The sequence below is a fragment of the Myodes glareolus genome, chromosome 18, assembly GCF_982192425.1.
Source record: "Myodes glareolus chromosome 18, mMyoGla1.1, whole genome shotgun sequence".
In the NCBI taxonomy this organism is placed as follows: Eukaryota; Metazoa; Chordata; class Mammalia; order Rodentia; family Cricetidae; genus Myodes; species Myodes glareolus.
The window spans coordinates 10,340,766-10,361,036 of record NC_142043.1 but is presented as its reverse complement, the minus strand read 5'-3'; the positions used below and the strand labels follow the sequence as shown (position 1 = coordinate 10,361,036).

The following is a 20,271-nucleotide window of genomic DNA, read 5'->3' as shown; positions in this document are numbered from 1 at the left end:
GAATTCAACCTTATCTACAGAGTGAGTTCTAGGACATCCAGGGCAACACAGAGAAAACCTGTCCTTCCTTACCCTCCCCCCGCCCCCGGGAGGGGGTAAAATAATATACCTCCTCTAAAGTTGTGGTGTAGATTAAATGATTTATTACATCTCAGGTGTGTTTAGTCCTGGAACGTTGTATATGCACATGAAGACTTGTCACTGCTGCTGGTCTTCATAGAGAGGCGATGCTGCCGTACAGGACTTAAGGACAGGAAGTTTGGTGGTGCTTGCCTATAATCCCAGAATCTGAGAGAAGGCAGTAGGATTGTTGCTGGAGGCTATCCTGCTTGTCATGGGCCAGAGCTACATGGTGAGACCCTGTCTCAAAAACCTAGCAGAATGTTTGTGTGGGTGGTGCCTGCAACTGGACGGTAATGGCAGAAAGATCAAACCCAGCCTCAGTCATAGAGTAAATTCAAAGCCAGCCTGGGTTACATAAGACCCTGTTTCAAACGTGCCCCCTTCCCAGTTTTTTTTAAGTGTACAGTTTGCAGTTTAAGCATCATGGTGCATACTTTTAATCCTGGCACTTGGGAATCTGAGACACAGAGTGGGAGTGAGTGGGGAGTTCAAGGTCAGTGTGGGGCTAAAAGGTAAGATGGAGAGGTGACCTTCTGTGGACTAATCCCATCATGCCTTATTTGTCCCACATGGGGATGCAGTGGTGGATTCTGACCCCTCCCGCATACAGATGGGCTCATGATTATCCTTTGTGTGTTCCTGTGCTAGAGATCACTTGGGCTGAGGGGACAGTGCTGTGCCCGCATGGTTCGGTTCCTGCCTTATTTCTTTCCTTCTTTCTTTTCCTTCTTTCTTTCTTTCTTTCTTTCTTTCTTTCTTTCCTTCCTTCCTTCCTTCCTTCCTTCCTTCCTTCCTTTCTTTCTTTCTTTCTTTCTTTCTTTCTATTTTTGTTTTTGAGAAAATCTGGTTGGCCTACAACTCTCTACTTAAACCAGGCTAGCTTTGAGCTCACAAAGATCTGCCTGCCTCTGTCTCCAAAGTGCTGTGATTAAAGGTGTGCACCACCACACCCCACCCCAGTCTTCTACTATTTTCCTTTTTCTTTTCCCATCTGGCTGGCCTGGAATACTCCACAGCCTCCTGCCTCCTCCCATGTGTCTGATCACAGACATGTATCATCATGTCCTGCAACATGATTTTTTTTTGTTTGTTTTGTTCAGAGACAAGGTCTCATTCTAGTTCAGGCTGGTCTGGAAATTTACCGTAGTCCTCTCAGCCTCTGAAGTCCTATTATTATAAGTACAAGAAACCACTTTATTATTATTATTATTCTTTAGTTTGGTTGTGTTTTGTTTTTGAGATAGGATCTTCTATAACCCAGGCTGGTCCTGAACTCATTAAGTAGCCAAAAATGACCTTGAATTTTTTTAAAAATTTTTTTCAAGACAGTGTTTCTCAGTGTGATTTAGCTGTCCTGGAACTAATAAATCAGGCTGGTCTCAAACTCAGAGATCTGCCTGTTTCTGTCTCCCAAGGCTAGGATTAAAGACTTGCACCACCACTGACCAGTGACCTGGAATTTTTGATCCTTTTGTTTCCACTTCCCAAGTGCTGGAATTACAGATGTAGGACAATATTCCTGGTTCTACAGTGCCGGTGAACCCTTAGCTTCGAGCATACTAAGCAACTGGGTATATCCTCAGCTTCTCTATCTCTTTGATTGTGTTGGGGGGGGGTCTCATCAAGCCCAGACTGGTTTGAAGTGTCTGTATAGGGGATCCTGATGACTTCGCTTGTTCTAGAATCACAAGCTTGCGCTACCACATCCAGCTCCAAACGGCTTTTTTTGTTTGTTTGTTTCTTGAGACAGGGTTTCTCTGTGTAACCCTGGCTGTTCTGGAACTCTCTCTGTAGACCAGGCTGGCCTCTAATTCACAGAGATTCGCCTGCTTCTGCCTCCTGAATGCTGGGAATGAAGGCATTTGCCACAAATGGCTTTTAATATCCTGATTTTGACCAACACTATTCATACTGAAGTGTTCCACAAATCTCTAAACAATGCAGTGGCCTATCCAGCAGACCTGAGAAACTGCATTTCTTCTTTTGCTTTTCATTTTTATAATTTAGTAATTTATATAATTTTATAATAGAATTTGTGTGTGTGTTGGAGGCATGTTACAGCACTGGTGTGGAAGTCAGAGGACAACTTTATGGGAGCTGAATCTTTTCTTCCACCATGTGGGTCACTCAGGTTGTCAGACTTGGTGACATGATCCTTTACTTTCTAAGCCATCGAATCAGCTAGAAGCTACATTTCTGGTCAGCTTCCAGATGCTGCTGCTTGCAGGTCTGTGGAATTCATTTAAGTAGACAAGATTCTAGAGCTAGGTTTCCCCAAGGAGGACTGACAGTGAGATCTTTGCAATTCACTTCTGTGCTTCAATTTCATGGTCTGCAAAATAAAGCCCAACTCAGTTCATCCCTGGAAAGCACCCTAAGATAGGAGTGAGCCAACTATGCCGCTATTACCATATTCCCTAGAGCAATGAAGTACGGCACATACGTGAATGAATGAATAACTTTTGGCGACTAATTCTTTCCTGGGTAGCCAGAGTCACGACAGGGCCCATTGATGGGTAAGAAGGCACCCTCCCAGAAAGTTCTCTCCACCCCCTCAGTCGGGAGGGCCCCGAGGGCCCGGAAGCCTGCAGGCCGGAGCCCAGCGGACCAATGAGGGTGCGGGGAAGGAGGGGATAGCGCCCGCCAGCCCTTTCCGTCTGCGGCCCCGCCCCCTTGGAACGTTGTGACGTCGAAGCATTCCACGGTTGCTACATCGTCGCGAGGGGCGGGGCGCCTGTCAGGGAAGCGGTGCGCGCGGGTGGCGGGCGGGCTGGGGCTTCTCCGTACAGTGCCAGCGCTAGCGCCAGACCCGCCCGCACCCCGCGCTCTCCCTCGTGCGCGTCGCCTCTCCCAGGACTTGCCAGCCCGCACTCCTGCTCTCGCCCGTGAGCCGTCGCAGGATGGAGCTACTGTGTTGCGAGGGCACCCGGCACGCGCCCCGGGCCGGGCCCGACCCGCGGCTGCTGGGGGACCAGCGTGTCCTGCAGAGCTTGCTCCGCCTGGAGGAGCGCTACGTGCCGCGAGCCTCCTACTTCCAGTGCGTGCAAAAGGAGATCAAGCCGCACATGCGGAAGATGCTTGCGTACTGGATGCTGGAGGTAAGGCCCGGACCGGTCCCCTCTCCTCACCCCACCCCCACCTCCGGCTCTGAGCAAATCGAAGTTGCCCTGTCGGGGCATCATGATCCGGACCACAATCTGTAAGATGCTTTGGCGGCCCAGACTTCAGGGGCCTGGCCTTTTTACACAGGCACCCTAGCCAGCTGCCTGCGTTGTGTCCCTTTCCTTTTCCCAATCCCCATCGACTTCTTCTGTGACTGCCAATCACTTGGCACTGTAACTAAACTTCACTTCGGGTCGGGAAAACGGGCTAAGGGCCACTATTTCCCCTCTGGCTTCTTTCGGTGTCTCTTGCTTCCTTCCTCGCCCGGTGTTCTCGGGGAGCGCGTTTGGAAAACTCTGGGCTCGACCGCCTTCTCTCCAGAACTGGTTCCTGTGTCTGTCGCGGGGTTCTGGCGGGGGAAGCTGGTGGGGGTGGCGCGCGCTCGGTTCCGGTCCACAGGGAAATGAAAAGTGCAGGAGACCGCGGCAGGAGTTCCCTCCCTTCCCCTAGGGAGTGTGTGTGCAGTGGGTGGTGGTAATGAGGGTAAGGTCCCAATTCTCTGTAGGTGACCCTTCCGTCCCCCTTCCGCTCGACGTGGGGGAGGGGAGTCTGGAATCCTTGGTGAGCAAGGGCTCCTCTCCTTTACACCCCTTCCACTCCGGAGTGGGGAGGAGGCCATGTAGAGGAAGTGGGGGGGGTCACCTTGGGGAGGGCGCATCCTCCTCTGTTATAGATACTTGTCACTGTAAGTTTATCCCCTCTGTTTATTTTTTGCTCCACATTCCACTCTCTCTCCACCCCCCATGCTGCTGTGTTTCACTTGGTCCTTCCCTAGCAATGACTCGTGCGCCATCCCTCAGGTGTGTGAGGAGCAGCGCTGCGAGGAGGATGTCTTCCCTCTGGCCATGAACTACCTGGATCGCTACCTGTCCTGCGTCCCCACCCGAAAGGCGCAATTGCAGCTCCTCGGTACCGTCTGCCTGTTGCTGGCCTCCAAGCTGCGCGAAACCACGCCCCTGACTATTGAGAAGCTTTGCATCTATACGGACCAAGCTGTGGCTCCCTGGCAGTTGCGGGTGCGTGTGGAATCCCCCCTTTGCACCCCCCCTCCCCGCTCTCAACATACTGTCGCCCTATGTACTAGAAAAAGGAATGCCAAGCTCACCCCCTCACTCACCAACCCTCCCCTTCCTCCAGGCCAGTGTTTTGGAAAAGAACTAGGGTGGGACAAAGGCCATGTAGTGTGGTAGTTGTGCTTCAGTTGCAGGCTTGAAACTAAATGAACCCCCTTCCTCTGACCATAGTGGGGTTCCACTTCTAACTCGTCTCTCCCCCAGATAGCAACAAGTCCAATTGCGGGTCTATACACTAGTACTTTGCCTCTGGGTTTACACAGCCACCGTGAGTTATTTATTGGCAGCAGCAGGGCATGTCTGCACACCCCCACCGGAGTGGAATGTGCTTCACGTGGGGGAGGGGGCTGCCTTGCATGAGTCTTTATCCCCGTGTGGACTTTGTGATGGAAAAGCCTCCCAGAGCTGATTAAAGCCAGGCCCTGATTGCTGGAAGGAAGTGCTGAGGTGTTTTCAGCCCTTTCCCTTCTATTCCCAAAGACTGAGCCCCTTCCCTACCCTCCCTTCCCCGTCTTCTGAAACACTGGAGCAGCTGCCCTGGGCCCGTGGAAGGGTTGGTTTCTCCCTTTGCCTCTTAGCCAGAGGCCAGAGGCAGACAGGGAGCTCAGCTGCAGCTGCTTCCGATGTGATAATGATGCTGGTCCCCCTGGCCCTCCCACTCAGACCAAGGGCTTTCATAACCCTGTGGGGAGCTGCTGTCACTGTAGTGGTTTGGGAAGTGGCTCCTTGGGGCCTCTTGCTGGGAACTTGGGCTGGGCTCCTCCAGGCGGGGCAAAAATCGGTTGAGTTCTGCCCTGCCCCGGAGGAGTCTAGGGAGGAGGTGGAGGAACTGCTTGGATCTGGAAGGGAGCATGAACATCATCTCCCACAGGGTCTGGGGGAGAGGGTGGGTGAACTGGCATCTCCCTCCACCTTATTCTGTGGCTGGCCAAGCCTTCCCTGACCCTGAAAGGACTCTCTGGGCCCCATCTCCTAGGGAGGAGGGCAGCAGGCAGACTAATGTGATTGGCTGGCTGGGAAGCTAGGGTACTGGGGCCCCTGACTGCTGTGAGTCGGGGAACTGGATTCCTCTTCCTGTCAAGCAGCTCTCACGGATGGGAGGCCTGAGTTGGGAATCCGGGAGGCCCCACAGCTCTTTGTGAGGAATCTAGTAGTTTCCAGAGCCAGGGAGCAAGATGTTTTTGAGGGACTGAGGCAAGGAGGTGGAAGACTTCCTCTCTGAGAGGAGATTAGGGTGGTCTACACGAGTGTGTGTGAGGGCAGTTTTTCAGAATAGGCAAGTCCTTCTCCTCCAGACCCGCGCTCTGAGTGGCCTGCGGTCAGAGTTGTGAGGGACCTCCAAGAACTCCAGCAGTCTAAACCCTTGCACAGCAGAAGCTGAGGCCCAAGAAAGGAGGGGAAAATTCCTACTGCACTGCACGCACCAGAACGCCTTAAAGCCGGGGATGAAATGTATTCTGCCAGCCATGATGTTCTAGAAGTATGGCTGTGATTCGCATGTTGTCTGGATATGGGGGAGGGTGATCACCTTCCCTCAGTGAGGACCCCCCACACTCTGGCTGCCTCTTGTTCCTTTGAAGACTGGATGCGATTGGTTACCAGGGCAAGCCTCTGTACCTTACTTCTGACTCTAGCCCAGGCTTTGTCTGTAGGGTCCTCTAAGAAGCCTGGGGCTGACACCTAGGTCGGGAGACAAAGAGAGGGACAGCTGTTGCTGGGGTCCTGGAAGAGGTTGGGTGGGGCTGATGACATTGCTACCTCATTGAGGAGTCAAACCCATGAGTTCCTTCCTGAGATAAAACAATGAAGAAATCCTCATGTGTGCAACTCGGAAATGCAACTCAGGCCCGGACTGGGAACCCCAGACAAATGAGCTGGGGTTAGTGCTCCCAGCCTCCTTCTAAGACCTCTCATTGGCTGTGTAGGCTTGGGCTGGTTCCTCAGGGATCATCTGGATTCATCCTGTTTGGCTTGGCCTCCCTGTCTTAAGACAGGACCCACCCCTGATGTCCCACAAAAGGGGTGTGGGTGGGGTTGGGTAACCTCCCTCTGAGGAACCTCAGGAGTGTTTCATGCTGGTTCTGTCTCTTTAAGAGGCCTGGCTGAGATGCAGGGCTGGGGAGGAACAGGCTAGGGATGATGCCCTCTCAAGTTCTTCCCATTTACCGCCTGCTTCAACTCAGGCTGGTGTCAAGTTCCTGGAGGACTAAGGGATGTCAGTCATCCTGGCACCCAGTAAGGCTCAAGTAAATGCCCCTAGCTCCTGCCTGCCCTCAGTGCCAACCCCTGCAGCCAGAAGCAGAACTGTGAACTTTCTGCTGTGTTCTCATGCCAGCCACTGACTCCTTGCTTATTCCCCCATCCCCAGGAATGGGAAGTGCTCGTCCTGGGGAAGCTCAAGTGGGACCTTGCTGCTGTCATCGCACATGACTTCCTGGCTCTGATTCTGCACCGACTTTCTCTGCCCAGCGACCGACAGGCCTTGGTCAAAAAGCATGCCCAGACCTTTCTGGCCCTCTGCGCTACAGGTAAGGGCCTTGGACACATGTTTAGTCTGGGACAATCAGGATTTGAAGGATAAGTAGTAACCAGGAGATTATTTCAATACTCAGAGCTATTTATATAGGATCTTGGCAATCCTGGGATGGAGGTGAGGCACTGTATAGTGACTTGCCTAAGGTCTCCATGTCAGGGTTTTGGGCATTCTCTGCTAAGGTAGATGGAACTGTTCACTCAAGGTAGGGTGAGGTATAGCGGTTCAATGACAGAGTGCATGTCTCAGTCAATTGCCGGCACCATGCACACACCCCAAACCCTCCCCTTGGCCCTGCCATCAGCCCACCCACTTCTGGGGGTTCCCAGTATGCTGTATTCATGCAGCCTGGCATGTTGTAACAAGGAGTAAAAGTATAAGATGGCTCTTCTCACGGTTCCCTCTCTTTTACAAGATTACACCTTTGCAATGTATCCTCCATCCATGATCGCCACGGGCAGTATTGGGGCTGCAGTGCTAGGCCTAGGTGCCTGCTCTATGTCTGCAGATGAGCTCACAGAATTGCTGGCAGGAATCACAGGCACCGAAGTGGTAAGTCTCAGGTCCCATTCACAAAAAGCTGTGCTATCCCTTGAATCCCCAGAAGAGGGCGGCATTCACACCCCTCACCCCCAAACTCCAATTATACACTCTAGCCTGCTTCAGTGGCCTTTATCTCTGCCTCTGGAGAGGGCGGGGTGGGGTGAAGGACACTGCATGTAGCTGCCCCTCTCTTGCCAAGTGGTATGCTGCGGCCTGGGGTGGGGGACTTGGTGTCAGATGCAGGGCTGCTCTCACACCCTTGCCACATCCTCTTGCCAGTTTCTGAGAACTAAAGAGCTGATTCCTGGGCTGGGCTGTGGCCTAACCTCCCCAGACTTCCCGGTGTGCAGGGGGGTGGCCTTTCCCTCCACCGGGCTGCTCTCAGTGCTGTGGGGAAGAGTCCCATCTGCTGACCATGTTCTTCTTCCTAGGACTGCCTACGGGCCTGTCAGGAGCAGATCGAAGCTGCGCTCCGGGAGAGCCTCAGGGAAGCTGCCCAGACAGCGCCCAGCCCAGTGCCCAAAGCTCCCCGGGGCTCTAGCAGCCAGGGATCCAGTCAGACCAGCACTCCCACAGATGTCACTGCCATCCACCTGTAGCTTGGGACAGCCCCTTCAGGTGGCCACCAAGCAGAGGAGGGGCCACTGCCACACCCTCCCTTCCTCTAGAACAATCCATGCCATATCTGAAGAGGGGGACCCGGGGACCCTTCTTCCTCTCACAAAGCCCAAGGGGCCAGGTCCTGCCTATCCCCACAGTGTGCACTAAGGTGCTGGCTGGCCGTGAGGGCTCTGCATGGCCAGTCAGCTCCTCCTCCCCCCAACCTGACCACCTTGGCTCTTCTGGGCCATTGCTGGTCAGAGAAATTCAAACAGGTAAAACTCATGCACCAGCATTCCCTTCAGAGTCTCTCCTCTCTGGGGTTCTAATCTTCTCAATTGCCAAAATGCCCCAATTCCTTTCAAAGGTGTTGCCCCTCCCAGGCTCAGTGCATTTGGATTTGCGTCCTTCAGGCATCCCGACAGACATGCACGAAGAACCAGATAAATGGCTGCCGAGTTATCCATGCTCCCAGCTGCTCTTAGAAGAAACAGCCTAGGCCTTGGTCAGAGGGGCAAGAACCTACAAATTCTTGCTTTGCTTCCTGCTTAGCTTCTGTGATTGAGGGGTCTTGAGGGGTGCTGATGGTCATTTTAATTTATTGCTTTGAGTACAACTGTAAGAGGGTACAGTGAGGCCTGTACCCCACAAGTGGTGGTAACCCTGGCGGTTGCTGTTTCCCTCCCCTCTGCTACTGCTTTGTGGTCCAGGAGCTGCTACAGCCTGGGATGGGGCCGTGCCTTCCTCTCCTGAGGCTCTTTCCGTACCTCATCTTCCATCTGAGGGTTTAAGCAGGGATGGATGCTCTGGAGGTGACGGGGCCTATCTGGAGAGGGCAAACCCTATTGACACAGGTCTTTCCTTAGGCCACAAGGTTTGGGCTGGTGGCCCATTTCTATCATGCTGCCTTAATAAAGATTCCGGAATAAACCTGGCTTTTGCAGTCACTGGGATTGTGTAGAGGTGGGAGGCATGAGTCAGGCATCTCAGGAAGGGAGTGCTTAGGCAATATGGCCCTCTTTATCTAAATTACAGTGTAAGGAGTGGCCACCATACCCCAGAGGGCTCATGTGAAAATAGGGCTGGACAGTTTTATGTAAAAATTCTGTTGTGCTCCCACACAGTGGGATTCCTGTAATCTTTGGTAGAGAAAGAAGTTTTAGGGTAACCTGTGCTACATGACAAAATTCTGTTCTAAAATGCATCTGGGAATTGGAGCAGTGGCTCAGCAGCTGAGAGCACTGGCTAATCCTGAGAATCTGGATTTGACCACAGCTGTCTCTAACACCAGTCCTGCAGACACGATGCTCATATACATTAAAAAGTAACTGATGAGGGCTGGAGAGATAACTCAGAGGTTAAGAGCACTGGCTACTCTCCCAGAGGTCCTAATTCCCAGCAACCACAAGGTGGCTCACAACCATATATGGTGGGATTTGGTGCCCTCTTCTGATGTGTAGACATATATGAATAAATCTTAAAACAAAAGCTGATGATTGGGGTACGGGTGCGTCTGGAAACACTTCCCCAGTACTGCAGAGACATAAACTGGACTCTTAACAGGTGCACTTTTTTTGAGAGCAAAAGCGGACTAGTAGGATGATTGGAGTCCGTTGTGGTGCCAAATGGGGGGACGTGGATGTACCCCCACCCCAATTTTTTTTTTTTTTTTGAGATAGGGTTTCACTGTATAGCTAGTCCTGACTAGCCTCAAACTTAGAGATCTATGCTTGGCTGCACACAAATTTCTCCAAGCCATTAAAAGCTATGAAGATTGTTCTTTGCTCATCATCTATACAAATAGGCATTTGACCCTGGTTTGTCAACCACCTAAAGCTCAGAAAGCAAGGAAGAAACTGCTGGACCTTTTGACTCTGCTGCTGTCTGCTGGAGAAAGGGCCTGCTCCTGCACAGTCTTCACTGACAGCAATGGCTGTCACTTTTCCAATGGTGTCCCCAAAGGAGCCCATGAATGTCATGTCAGTGGTTGGCGGGGCACACACACACACACACAGACAATTGTGAAGAATAAGGGGCAGGGTGAGGGTTCTGTGGAAACTAAGAACCCACTCCTCGGAACTGGAAAAAGCTACGAGTGACTCTCACCTCTAGCTACAGGGGAGGCAGGAACCTCCAGGAACTGTACCAAAACACAGCGCTCCAATAAATATCTGCCTTTGCTTTATCTGCACCCCAGTGAGCTGACACAGTAACTAGAGAGAGCAAGTGCCAGCTGGCTTGTGGGAGCACTAAGCTGGGGTAACTCCTGTTAGCTCCCAGAAGTGAGCAGGGACCAAAGCCTACAATGGCAGAGAAAGCCAACCAGATTCAGTCTTCCTGCCCAGGGCTAGAGCCACATATGCCATTGTAACCCTTCAGTGCCCTGACCTAGGTCTTTACATCCTGGGTTACCAGCTAGGGTCTTGGCGTCCTCCCATGCCCCCTGGACTGTTCTCATTCCATGGTGACGGGAACATCTTCCACATCTCTGGGGACTGCACTCTGAAGCTCACGTCTGATTTCAGGAGACAACTGTGGGTGGGGCTGCAGGCGAAGCAGTTCTAGGAGGGCCTCCTTCTGGTCTGTGGCCAAGTCAGCCTTGTAGCGTTGTGCCAGTGTCAGAAGGCACTGGTGCCAGAGCACAGGCAGCTGGCGCTTCTCTGTCCGGAAACCCAGAAAATGGAAGACCAGGGCATCCAGCACACGGTAGGGCAATGCGTACTTCTTATCCAGCAGTAGGCGCAGGAAGATGCTGTTGGCCCCGCTGTACTCCATCTCAGCAATCTTCAGCATGGCCGCACTAGGAGGGAAGGTGGAGTTATGGGCCACGGAGAAAAGTCTCCCCAGACTGAGCCTTACCTACAGCGTGTCTAAGGTGTTGCCGTAGGCTCCTCACCTACTTACGACTCCACTCCAGGATTTGCTTGCTCATCTCTCCACCCACACCTCTGCATCTGGCTTGGATAGCAAGCAATCCCTGTATTCAATCACAGCGTATGTCTGAATGTCTCACCACCCCCACCTTTTATCACACGTTCTTCCTGGTGTCCATTCATTTATGCAATCATTCAACTATTTACTGAACCTACTATGCACCAGGTCCTAGGACCCTGCTCTTGAAGACCTCTTCTACTAGAGTAATCATACCCCCACTGGGTTAAAAAGCCAGTCTCGCCAAGTCCTGGTCTCTCTATTACATGCTCTCCACACTGGCCAGTCTCTTCCACCTCACCAACATTACCTGGAGTGCAACACAGGGATGGAGCACTTAGTGATGATGCTGCCCACGATGATGGCTTCTCGGAGGGTACAAGTGCCAGACTCGCACAGTGGGATCAGGATTCCTAGGCAGAGTCATGGAATCCTGCGGTAAGGGAAACGAAGCAGTACCCAACCACCCCGAATCTAAGAATGGAATACAACCATTTGCCAAGCAGGACCTCTGACCCCTCATTTCTCCCCAGCTTCTGGGTCTTTAACCTTTGAACCAGGCTCCAGGCTTGAAGAGGGCCTTCTTGAGGGCCATGTAGAGGTGAAAGTTGAGTCGCTTGTATTCAGCAATGTCGTCTCGTACTCGGGGAAGCAGGACAAGGTTGTAGAAGCGCTGAGCCATGCGTTCTTTCAGGTTAGAGGCAAAAATTCTAGCAGGGTGAGAGTTTCCAAGTCACAAGACAGTCTGGCCCTGGCCCTTTAAATATCACTGTGGATGGTGCACACAAGAGGTTTTATAGTAAGATATGGGGACATCATTTGAGAGAGTTGTATATGGGAGCTCTGTGCAGACCACATTCCGGTCAGCAATATAGGATGACCCCCAGAGAGAGCATGCGCTGTCTCCCTGGTGTTGTTTTATTTGTTATTTTACGTGTGTGGGTATTTTGCCAGCATTATGTCTGTGCACCATATATGTGCCTGGTTCCCATGGACACCAGATGAAAAATCGAATTTCCTGAAGCAACCATGTGGGTGCTGGAATTGAACCCAGGTTTTCTAACCCACTGAGTCACCTGTCCAGACCCTAATATTTTCTTACAAGGACTGGTGCTTGAACCCATGGAGTTCTGTGCATTATTTAAGCGAGGCACCTCAAACTACTTCCGTAGGTAGACCAGTTTTTGCTGGCTACTCAGCTACTTTCTCTCCTTTCCCCATCATGAAGGACCTGATATCACTGGAGAATCAGAAATCTCAAGCTATTTTCCCACACCAGGACCATAGCCTGGAAGCTATCTAAGCCCTTCTCATGGAAGTGTACCACAGGACTTTGTCCTATAAATGCAAGATGAAAAGTTATGAGAACAATGAGGGGGGGAGGGATGGGCTGGCCCATGGCATGGCTAAGGAAGGCAGAGCCTGCACACCCACACCCTGTCCCATAGGGCAGTCACCCTAGCCCATCTCTACCTGGTGGCTTGATACATGGCAGCTGCAGTCCAGGCCTCAGGCTCAGTGACATAGAGTATTTGCTCCCAGTTGGACAGCGCAGGGATGATCTTAAAAGCCTTGGGCAGTTTCCCACTGCGGTACTTAGATAATACCTGGGGATGACGGAGGCAAAGTCATCAGCACCCATGCTTGTGGTCCTGGCCCCGTCACTGTGTTCTCATGCGCTGCCTCACCTCACCTTCAGAACAACCCAAAACCGCTCATTTTTCAGGGGACCAGAGTTTAGTGACTTCTAGGTAAGAGGCAGCGCAAGAACCCGAGCCTCAATTCTGGCTCAGTTAGGTGCCATGTGTGAGAACCCTCCTGTTAGGATACTCCACCACACATGCCCTTGTAACCCTTACCTCCCGGACCCCTCTGTAGACCTCCAGGACTCGGGGGTCCAGCTGAGGCATGGGCAGGCCCGACACCTCTGACATGACAGTCTCCACCTCTGTCTGCTTCTCAGTCAGCTTCTCCATGATGATGTCAGCCAGAGTGCGCCTGTGGAGACAGGGGAGGGACAAAGAAGTAGATCACTTTCAGGAAGTTTTAAAGTCCCCTCACCCTCTCATGGAAGGGCGGGAGGGAGAGAGAAATACACAAGTCATCCAGACGTGGTGGCACAAGTCTTTAATCCCAACACTTGGGAGACAGGCCAGTACGGTGGCCTTCATAGGGAATTTCAGGTCAGCCAGGACTACACAGTGAAATCCTATCTCAAAGGGAAAAAGGAGAGCCACAAAAACAGTCCCAAAACGAAACAGGAATGCTTCACAAACTTGCATCTCATCCTTGCACAGGGGCCACGCCAGTCTCTTATTGTTTCAGTTTTAGCATAAGTGCTGCTAGAAGCAAGCAACTTACAATTCCCCTGGATGCTGACAACCTGCGATCCCGCTGGGACACGCAGCCTCAACCCCCTGTACGTCCACCTGGCCACTACAGACTGCAGAGAGCAAAGGACCGGAACGCCACCGCGTTTAGGGCAAAGCTGGCAGTGCTGTGCAGGTTAGGTCCTTGCAGTCTGAAGCCAGCCTGCCCAGGTGTCACTCTTCTGCCCCTGTATGACCTTGGGCCTGTCACTTTACTCCTTTATGCCCGGTCTCCTAGCTGTGAAGTGGTGAGAGTAATAGCAAAACCTTGTCCAGTCAGCTAAGGGGTGAAATCAGAGACTGCATGGGCACCACTCACAACTACCAGTCTAGAATCAGTGTGTATCACAGGCTGCCTACTTCAAACACACCCATCACTGCTGGCAGAATGAGGAGCACTATCAGAGTACAAACTGGAGCTCTGGCCTCGTGGGTGTGACACGCATCTCTATCTAGGCATCTTCATTCACTAAGGAGGCTACCACAGCAACCTCTTCCTTTCATCATAGAAACCAGTCCTTAAGTCAATGGCCCCCTTCTCAGCCTCTTTCAATTACCTTGAAAACTTTACTGTTATTGTTGTGTGTGCTCATGTGAAGTCAGAAGACTACTCTGTGGTGTCGAGTTTGCTGGCACCCTTAAAGTAAGCTGCGGGGACTGAACTTAGGGACCAGGCTTGTGTAGCAAGCATGTGTCGCCCACTGAGCCATCTTGCCACCTCCCCATTTCAGCCTCTTTAAACAGAAACTATCAAATGAGGATTCAAAATTACCATGGCCTGGGGATGGAAAGACAGCTCAGAGGTTACGAGCACTTACTGCTCTTGCAGGGGACCTGGGTTCAGTTCCCATCACCTATACAGTGGCGGTGATTCCTGTTCTCATTCTTCTGACCTTCATGGACACCAGGAATGCACATGATGTACATACATTCATTGGATAATAAATAAAGAAACTGCCTTGGCATAGTTGATAGGACAGAACTTAGGTAGACGGAGTAGACAGAATTGAATGCTGGGAAGAAGGGCAGAGTGGCAGACACCGTGGATCTCCTGCCTGAGACAGACAATGGTTAGAATCTTGCCGGTAAGCCACAGTCACGTGGCAATACACAGATTAAAATGGAGATGGGTTAAACTAATATGTAAGAGTTAGCCAATAAGAAGTTAGAGCTAATGGGCCAGGCAGTATTTAAATGAATACAGTTTCTGTGTGATTATTTGGTTGTAAGTCAGCCAGGCGGCCGGGAGGGAACAAAGGGCCACCCTCCTCGTGTAACAATAAAGTAAAATGAAGAAATCAAAAAATTACCACCATAGTAGGTTACAGTCTGCTGAGGGAATCTTCAGAAGCCACTGATGTGTATTTAAAATTGCCCCTCAGTGATTAGCATGCAGGAGACCCTGGATTCTAGTCTCCTGCACGGCAGAAAAGTCAAGCAACAGTGTTCAGACCTTCCAGATTTGCAGGACACTAGTGGGAGGCACTTTTTTCTTTTCTTTTTTTTTTTTTAAATTTTGTGATTTATTTATCTTTTATTTTATGTGCATTGGTGTGAAGGTGTCAGGTCCCCTGGAACTGGATTTTCAGACAGTTGTGAGCTGCCATGTGGTTGCTGGAAATTGAACTCAGGACCTCCGGAAGAGTAGTCAGTGCTCTTAACCTCTGAGCCATCTCTCCAGCCCCTCTTTTTGTTTTTTTGAGACAGGATTTCTCTGGGTTGCCCTGGCTGAAGATGCCTCTGCCGGGTGCTGGGATTAAAGGTGTGAGCCACCACTGTGGCTGATGGGAGGTGCTTTTTATTCCAGACATAGACGTAGGACTTGAGATTCTGAGGTTAACAACCCACCTAGGGCCTTAAGGCTTTATTAGGGAATGGGTGAGATTTCAGTCTTTCAACCTCTAGTTTGGGTGCTTCAAAGTGTCTCCAATGTGCCCTAGATTACACGGCCTGATGGCGCTTCACAGTGCTTTTCCCTAATAAAGATTTCAATCTTTCAACCGCTAGATAGTTTGGGTGCTTCACAGTGCCCAGAGCAGGCAGGTGGGATCCAAATGCCAGAGTTGAGACTGAAAGCCCCCAATTAAAGGACGTCTAAGATCTGAGAACAATACACCAAAAACAAACACAGTGGAATGGACTCCAGATATTAAAAGGAACTGGGTAATCCAGGAAGTTCTACATCAGATGGACAAAAGGGCAGATATTTGGAGTCTGAGTCATGCCCATTCAGAAGGTTGACAATGCTCAAACCAAAAGCTGGCCAGGATATTTACTAGCCTGCGGGAACTTTCTGCCAGGATCCACTGTACCAACACTTAAAACAGCCCTACCTGATGGGAGGGTTCTTGTTCATGAACATTTCAATGGCACGTTCATCTTCGGGGTCCACAACCACCTCTGCTTGGTGGTCCACCCCGGTCATTTTGGCTGCCTTCTCCAGGGTGGGCCACTCCTCATCCTCATCCTCAGATCCATCCTGTGGCACTCCTGGCCCTAAAGAGGAAGGTAAAATGGTAAGCAAGGAGAGCATGGGCTTCTGAGTCAGTTCACTGCATGCCCGGGTGCTGGAGACACACGTGTGCAAAAGGAAGGAGCACAGAGTTACCAACTATCTTTCTGTTTTCTGAGACTTGGGGTGGGGGGAGGTTGAGACAGGATTTCTGTGTAGCTTTGGAGCCTCTCTTGGCACTCACTCTATAGACCAGGCTGGCCTCGAGCTCACAGGGACCCACCTGCCTCTGTCTCCCAAGAGCTGGGACTAAGGGCGTGCACCACCACTGCCTGGCAAAACTTGAAATCTTGAGAGATAAAATACAACACATGAAATAATGCCAGTAATCTAGAAGGATCTACACACATGTAACCTGGTTAGTCAGATAACCCCAAGAAAAAGACACTATTGTTGGGCAGTGGTGATGCACATCTTTAATCCCAGCATTTGGGAGGCAGAAGCAGAGGTAGGTGGATCTCTGTGAGTTCTAGGACAGCCTGGTCTACAGAATGAGTTCCAGGAAAGCAGCAAGGGCTACACAGAGAAACCTTGTCTTGAAAAACCAAAAAGTCGGCACTATCACTTCAAACTAAGATAGAAAAGTTGATGTGCCCAGGGCAGGCGAGTGGGATCCTGACTGCGCCTTCTTCTCCGCTAGCCGTTTGCACAGTAGAGCTGAATCCTGTGCTAATAATTAGTACAGAGGGCGATGAGGCTTTGGATGGGCAATGTGAGAGCAACAGTGTCTCATATCCTAGAAAAGGACTTTAATATTATTAGAATGTTGGGCATTAAAGAATCAGAGCCAGAAATAGGACTATAGGGCCAGAAAGGAAAGGTACAGCCAACCTGGAAGGCCCCAAGGCTAGGCAGTGATATTCAGTCTCTAATCAAGGGCTATACATAAGTTACTGACTTGGACCCCCAGCCCCAAATCATGACATGACACTTATCATTAACTATGAATGCTCGGCCTCAGCTTTAGGCTTGTTTCTATCTAGCTTTTTTTTTTTTTTAAACCAAAATTAACCCATTTCTATTAATCTACGTGCTGCCCCGAGGCTCCTTCACCTCATCTACAAGCTGTTCAACCTGCTTTCCTGCCTCCTGGCTGGCTGGCAGGTCCATGCTGGGCTGGCCTTTTTTCTCTCTGCACCCCAGACCACCCTATACCTCTCCTGCCTAGCTACAGGTTATTCAGCTTTTTATCAGACCTATCAGGTACCTTAGGCCAGCAAGGCCAAACTGCAATACGTCTTTACATAGTTAAATAAATTCAATACATTTTTAGATAGTTAAGCAATTATTCTGCAACACAAACAAAAGTACACATCTTTACACAGTTAAACAAATATTCTATTCTGCAATACTCACTCATACACTCAAGGATGACCTGGAATTCCTGATTCTCCTGTCTCTACCTCCCAAGTATTATATCTATTTATCTGCCTCTGCTTCCTGAGGATTTATAGTTATGTGCCAACACACCTGGCTTACTTTTGAAACACCACATACAGCTGGCAAAGCACCTGGAAAAGAGTCTAACAAACCAAAGGAGTTGAAATGCCAGACAACAATAGGTCATTTGCAACAGAACTGGACTAAGGGCATACATAGCGCAGGAGAGTATGCATAACACGTCCAGTGAGAACTGTTTTAATTTTGTTTTAGATTTATATATATTATTTTATGTGTATGCTGTTCATCACAAGTGAGCCTGGTGCCCAAAGAGGTCAGAAGAGGGCACATGATCCCGTGGAATTGGAGATACAGATAGCTGTGGTCTGTCATGTGAATACTGGGAACCAAACTCCGGTCTTCTGCAAGAACAAGTGTTACCACCCCCCTTTTTTTGAGACAGGGTTTCTCTGTGTAGCTCCAGCTGACTGGAACTCACTATGTATTCCAGGTTGGTCTCAAACTTGGAGATCTGTCTGCCTCTGCCTCCCAAGTGCTGGGATTAAAGGTGTGCATCACCACTGCCCAGCTACGAACAAGCGTTCTTAAGATCTGAGGACCAAATTATTCAATAGAGTTTTCCTCTGCTCTCTACACATGCTATGGCACGCACATGCACACAAAATAAAAGAATGTTAAAAAACAGAAGAAGGCAAGTGTTATAAAACGAACAGGGCAGAAATGGATGTCGACATCTGTGGGGTAGGCATTTTAGTTCTGTATGCATGTGCACTCTTGCATCACGTGTGCAGCAGAGGTGAATCTTCAGTGTTACTCCTCAGCATCTGATGACCTTGTTTTTTTGTGACAGGGTTTGGCTGGGACCTGGGATGAGCTGATTTGGCTTCAGCCTAGAAGCTCTGGGACCACAAACTGCTTCCTGTTTTCAAAGCACATATTTTACCAAGTGAATTATCTCATCACCTCCATAGTTTGTGTTCAGAGCAACAGCAGAGGTGGGTCAAGCAGGGTGCTGTTGATCTCTAGCTGTTGAATGGACTACAGAGGTTACAGAACACAATTATGATGCTACCACAGTAATTAAGTGGAGAGACTGTGGTTCTTTAAACAGGAAAATGTTCAGAGTTAATGGAAAGTGATCCAGTTCTGGATATATTCTGAAGATAAAGGCATCAGGGTTTACTGACTAATCAGATGTAGAATGAGGAGGAGGAGCCAAGATTCTGCTTTGAGCCCGGGAAGGCTAATGTGCTAACAGATTCCATGGAGCAAGCGGAGAGATGTCAGGCAGACAGCTGGATATAAGTAAAAATGTTTGTTTACTGGAAGAGCAATGTCTGGGAGAAAAAGCTGGGAGTAGTTATCAAATAGATGGCTTCAAACCGGAATTTGCTGGCAGCAACACAGAGGACCAAAAGCTCAGGCCTGCCTTGGTCACAGAGCATGTTCAAATTCAGCATGAGCAAATTAAGGAAACAAAGTATAATAGGTAAAAAGACAATTTTTAAGGGCAGGTGTAGTACCACCACTTAGAACCAGAGGCAAAATCAGTAGTTCAAGGTCATCCTCATCTACACATCCTGGGCATGAGACCCTACCTCATTTAACACCTAAAAGAAAACAGGTAAAGCTACTATGGCCCTAAAGCCATATTCAATTATCTCAATACTGCTTTCAGGACAAAAAAAAAAAAAGGAAAACTAAGCAACTGGAGATCAACAACAGATCCTTCCCAATGAGACAAGTATCAAGCACTTTTCACTCATCTCTGAGGCTCTCGCGCTTCTAAAGCACACTTTTGTCTTCCTCTGTTACTGGAACATTTCCCATTTGCTTTCCAGATCTTAGTTAAAAAGGCACGAAACCTGGGATACCTGCCCTGAAGAATTAATAGCGGTTTTGTTTTGAATAGGAATATATTCATTTTGTTTCAATCTCTTGAGGGACAGGGTTATACCATGTAGCTCAGGCTGATCTGGAATTTACTATGTAGTCCAAGAGGGGCTTCTGCCTTAGCTTCTCGAATGCTGGGATTACAGGCGAGCACCGCCGCTCCTGGCTGGAATATATTACTCTAATTATCTACTTAATGTTCTCTGCTTTGGGATAGACTTCTGATGCTTACAGCAGGGACGAGTATCTTGTTTATTTTGGTATTAGAACTGCCTAACTCTTACCACAGTTAAAAGCACTAACGCAGGTAGCCCACAAATACTTCAAAAGCCCAGAGAATAAATATTAGAACTTGGTGTGCGCGGTCACTTCCTCTGAGGTTCCGGAAGCCAGAGGTGGAAGTGGAGGACCACGCGGGAAAGAAAAGCTGCCTCTTCTTTTTAATTCCAACCCAGTATCCGGAACGACTGTGGTAACCCGGCTCAACCCACCACTCCACCTCTCGTCACTCACCCAGCCGCGTGGAGCGCTCTCGCGGTTTTGCAGGCTGGTCTCCAGTGCCGTGTTCGGTCTCGAGTTCCTCCTGCTGCTGCCGGGCTTGCTGCAAGATCCGTCTACTCAACCGGGGTCCCACATACTCTTCCTCCTCTTCGACCCCGCGTCCTCGCCGTTTGTCTCGGGTTCCTGCGCGCACTGCATTCCCAGCCAGAATCTGCTCGGCCAGAGGTGCATGCTTCTCCTGATTCCCGGCCCCACGGGCCGCCTTGACTTTGGGCATTTTTCTCGAAAAATTTGCCCACAAGGTTTACACGTGGGGAACCGGCTTTAAAGCTAAGACTGCGCTTGCGCGCTGAATTCCGGTGGCCAAGAGATTACTGAGAGATCACAGCGCCTCCCAGCGTTCGGAGGCCGGAAGTTCCTCATATACCGCCATGTCTCGACGAGCTCCGGGACTTGGAGCTGGACTCCCCAAATTCTCAGGTAATTTCATTGTCTGGAAGAGGTGGAAGTCCGAGTCACCTTTTCCAGAACTCATGTAGGCTAAGGTATCCTGTCAAACCAAAGCGCGCGTTGGGGGCGGAGCCGGGTCGATGACGTAAAGTGTCACCGCTGGAGCGCTCGGACACGCCC

At 50.2% G+C, this 20,271-nt stretch overlaps 2 protein-coding genes and 1 pseudogene across 6 annotated transcripts in view; 1 reads left to right on the top strand and 2 right to left on the bottom strand.

Annotated features, from left to right (window-relative positions):
* Positions 1–8,964, top strand: part of Ccnd3 (cyclin D3) — a 91,562-nt gene extending 82,598 nt beyond the window's left edge. For 3 of the 5 annotated variants that reach the window (XM_085679266.2, XM_085679265.2, XM_085679267.2), the window contains 4 exons: positions 4,086–4,301; positions 6,727–6,886; positions 7,307–7,443; positions 7,866–8,964. In XM_085679266.2, coding sequence (XP_085535392.1) covers positions 4,131–4,301; positions 6,727–6,886; positions 7,307–7,443; positions 7,866–8,033 — 636 coding nt within the window. In that variant the 5' untranslated portion in view covers positions 4,086–4,130 and the 3' untranslated portion in view covers positions 8,034–8,964. Of the gene's footprint in view, positions 1–2,544; positions 3,222–4,085; positions 4,302–6,726; positions 6,887–7,306; positions 7,444–7,865 lie in introns of all 5 variants that reach the window. The other 2 variants (XM_048445409.3, XM_085679264.2) reach the window with 1 other exon arrangement.
* A 1,229-nt stretch (positions 8,965–10,193) lies between these two features.
* Positions 10,194–20,220, bottom strand: Bysl (bystin like). Its single transcript, XM_048445387.3, has 7 exons — positions 19,654–20,220; positions 15,668–15,830; positions 12,825–12,963; positions 12,439–12,572; positions 11,515–11,675; positions 11,276–11,378; positions 10,194–10,834 (listed from the first exon to the last, which is right to left on the bottom strand). Exons 1-7 carry the CDS (start codon positions 19,916–19,918, stop codon positions 10,489–10,491), a joined length of 1,311 nt encoding a protein of 436 aa, XP_048301344.2. The 5' UTR covers positions 19,919–20,220; the 3' UTR covers positions 10,194–10,488.
* LOC125407702 (U6 spliceosomal RNA) lies at positions 13,218–13,317 on the bottom strand (annotated as a pseudogene).
* Positions 20,221–20,271: the final 51 nt, after the last annotated feature.